Source organism: Cajanus cajan, chromosome 5, assembly GCF_000230855.2.
Source record: "Cajanus cajan strain Asha chromosome 5, NIPB_CcT2T_4, whole genome shotgun sequence".
In the NCBI taxonomy this organism is placed as follows: Eukaryota; Viridiplantae; Streptophyta; class Magnoliopsida; order Fabales; family Fabaceae; genus Cajanus; species Cajanus cajan.
In genome coordinates, this window is record NC_138521.1 from 67779428 (window position 1) to 67781754 (window position 2327).

A 2327-nucleotide genomic window follows, 5' to 3' on the forward strand; every position below is an offset into this window, starting at 1 on the left:
TTAAATAAACACTAGGTTTTTTTGTGAAAAAGTTAAATAAACATGATTTTTTAATAAAAAAAATTAAAACAAATATACTCGTCACAATAATACAAGATCTAAATATTAATGAACAAGATAAGAACTAAATTTTAAGAAAATATATTTTAGAATTAATTTTTTCATTCGTAAAAAATATTTTACAATGACAATAATAATATTCGAACATAATACTTCTTTTTATTTTTTCATACTATCACGATTCTTGCTACTAATTTAAATTAAAAACAAGTGACGAGAATTATATATTAGGCAAAACTTTAAATTTGTAATCACATAAACCTTTGAAAAAAATTATCCATCAAGTTTTTCTAAAAGACCACTATATGCTTTTATGGAAAACTTAAATAATAAGAGACAAATTTGATACTAATAGAGATCAAGTACATGTTTGATTTAATTCATTTTAAATAAATACTCATTATTTTTTATTTATTTTTTACTTTTAAAGTTTTTTGAAAATAAATCTCACAAGCAGAAATAAGTCAGGTCAACGTCCGTAAATCAACGCCCAAGTATTAAAAATATTATCATTAAATATAAAATACTAATTTGAAGTTAAAATATATTAAAGATAAGAATTACTCACGTGAATCATGTGATCTTTTACTACAAAATTGAAGCTTTGAAAAAGAAAAAAGAAAAGTGAGAAACAGCCTGAGTTATCTTCCTTGGAGAGAGAATTCAGAAACTGAGATCTGAAAATCCATAACTCTTTGCCTTGTTCTTGGTAACACAAAAATACATCAAAATATCTACTGAACCGAACCCTTTAGCCGATCAAAACTTTTGTTTTGGTTTCCGATCAAGCTATATATCTTAACTTAACTCTCATCTCATATTCATATATATATATATATATATACTATTAATTCCATATAGTCAATAACAGTATATTAACTATGTACGTAGTAGCCTTAGCCTCAGTTTATTAGGCTAAAGCGCAAGAATCCCAGTTGAAAATATTTGTTCCCTTGAACTCGACAATTCCACGGACCTTGATGCTTCCGACCTACAACGTTCTTTCCGTTCATCCATCATTATTTGACTCGAACGACACTCCGTGCTACAAAACGCTTTCTCTCCTCTGCACAAACACATCAGTTAGTCCAACACACATCATTTATGTAACTAAACAACACAAACTTTGCCTTCACTTAGCTTAGTTAATAGTTAGTATCTACCTGTACATGTATATGTCTCTGCCCTCCAGTTTCTTTCCGCACAAGTGACACGAACTAAGAAAATTCGATGTGGGGTATGATGATTCCGGCTCAATTAAAATTTGTGGTGTGCTTCTTTTGAGAACAACAACGTTGTTCTTGTTGTTGTTGTTGTTGTTACAACACCTCTCACCGCCATCATAATATACTCTAGTGAACGATTTATTAGGTACATGGCATGTCACATAGGTGTATTCCTCCACGTCAATTTCGGGTGAGTTTTTGCCGCAGTGAACCGGGATTGGACCGGATCGGTTCAAATTGGAGGTACAAACGGCGTGTTTGGGCAAAACTTCGTGTCCACACTCGCTGGACTTATCAAGAGCCACCACAATTCCAAGACCAACGCCACCAAGGTCATAGCTCTTTAACCCTCTTGGCGATTGCATCTTGAGGTCCAACGGGCCTCTTGGGCTTCCAGTGGTGTTGGAAAGGCCCACCACGCGGCCTCTCGGAACCAACAATTCCGACAACTTTCCGATCATTGGCCGGGGCCTCTTCCCCAACATGATCAGAAATTTAGTTGTGGAATGAAATTGGAGAATGAGAAGGGTTGTGGTTATAGGGACTAGGGAGGGGCTGAAACTGAAAGGGGATGGGATGGGTTGGTGTCTTTATAAGACCAACTTAGGGGTCTTATTATTTTTAATTAATGGAGTGGTTGGGCCTAAGCCCCTGGGTTTGTTTGGAATTTTGTGGGTGATGATTGCTAGAGAAATACCCAACAATTAATATTTTATTCAACATATGGTGTCATAATCTACTCATTTGATTTTATTGCTGCTCAACTGATTCTTTTCTTGCTATTATTTTACCTTAATAATGTATCTACGTAGGTCGCTTGTCAGTGGGCCATACTCTTTAAAAAAAAATTGTCATTTTCAATTATTGAGATACTGTATAGGGAATATAAACGTTTGTTTAATAGAGGCTCTGTGATTGCGCGGTCAAATATGTGGAAAACGCTGAGTTTTGTTATATTAATTATAATTACTGATAGAATAATGTTGTTTAAATAATCATGTGATAATTAGGTATAGTTATTTCATTTCTATTGGATCTAGT

General features: G+C 33.6%; 1 protein-coding gene across 1 annotated transcript; it reads right to left on the reverse strand.

The window, feature by feature from the left end:
• Window positions 1–731: 731 nt before the first annotated feature.
• On the reverse strand, window positions 732–1862 carry LOC109808763 (cyclin-dependent kinase, putative (DUF581)). The gene is made up of 2 exons (XM_020371895.3): window positions 1224–1862; window positions 732–1126 (listed from the first exon to the last, which is right to left on the reverse strand). Exons 1-2 carry the CDS (start codon window positions 1769–1771, stop codon window positions 976–978), a joined length of 699 nt encoding a protein of 232 aa, XP_020227484.1. The 5' UTR covers window positions 1772–1862; the 3' UTR covers window positions 732–975.
• Window positions 1863–2327: the final 465 nt, after the last annotated feature.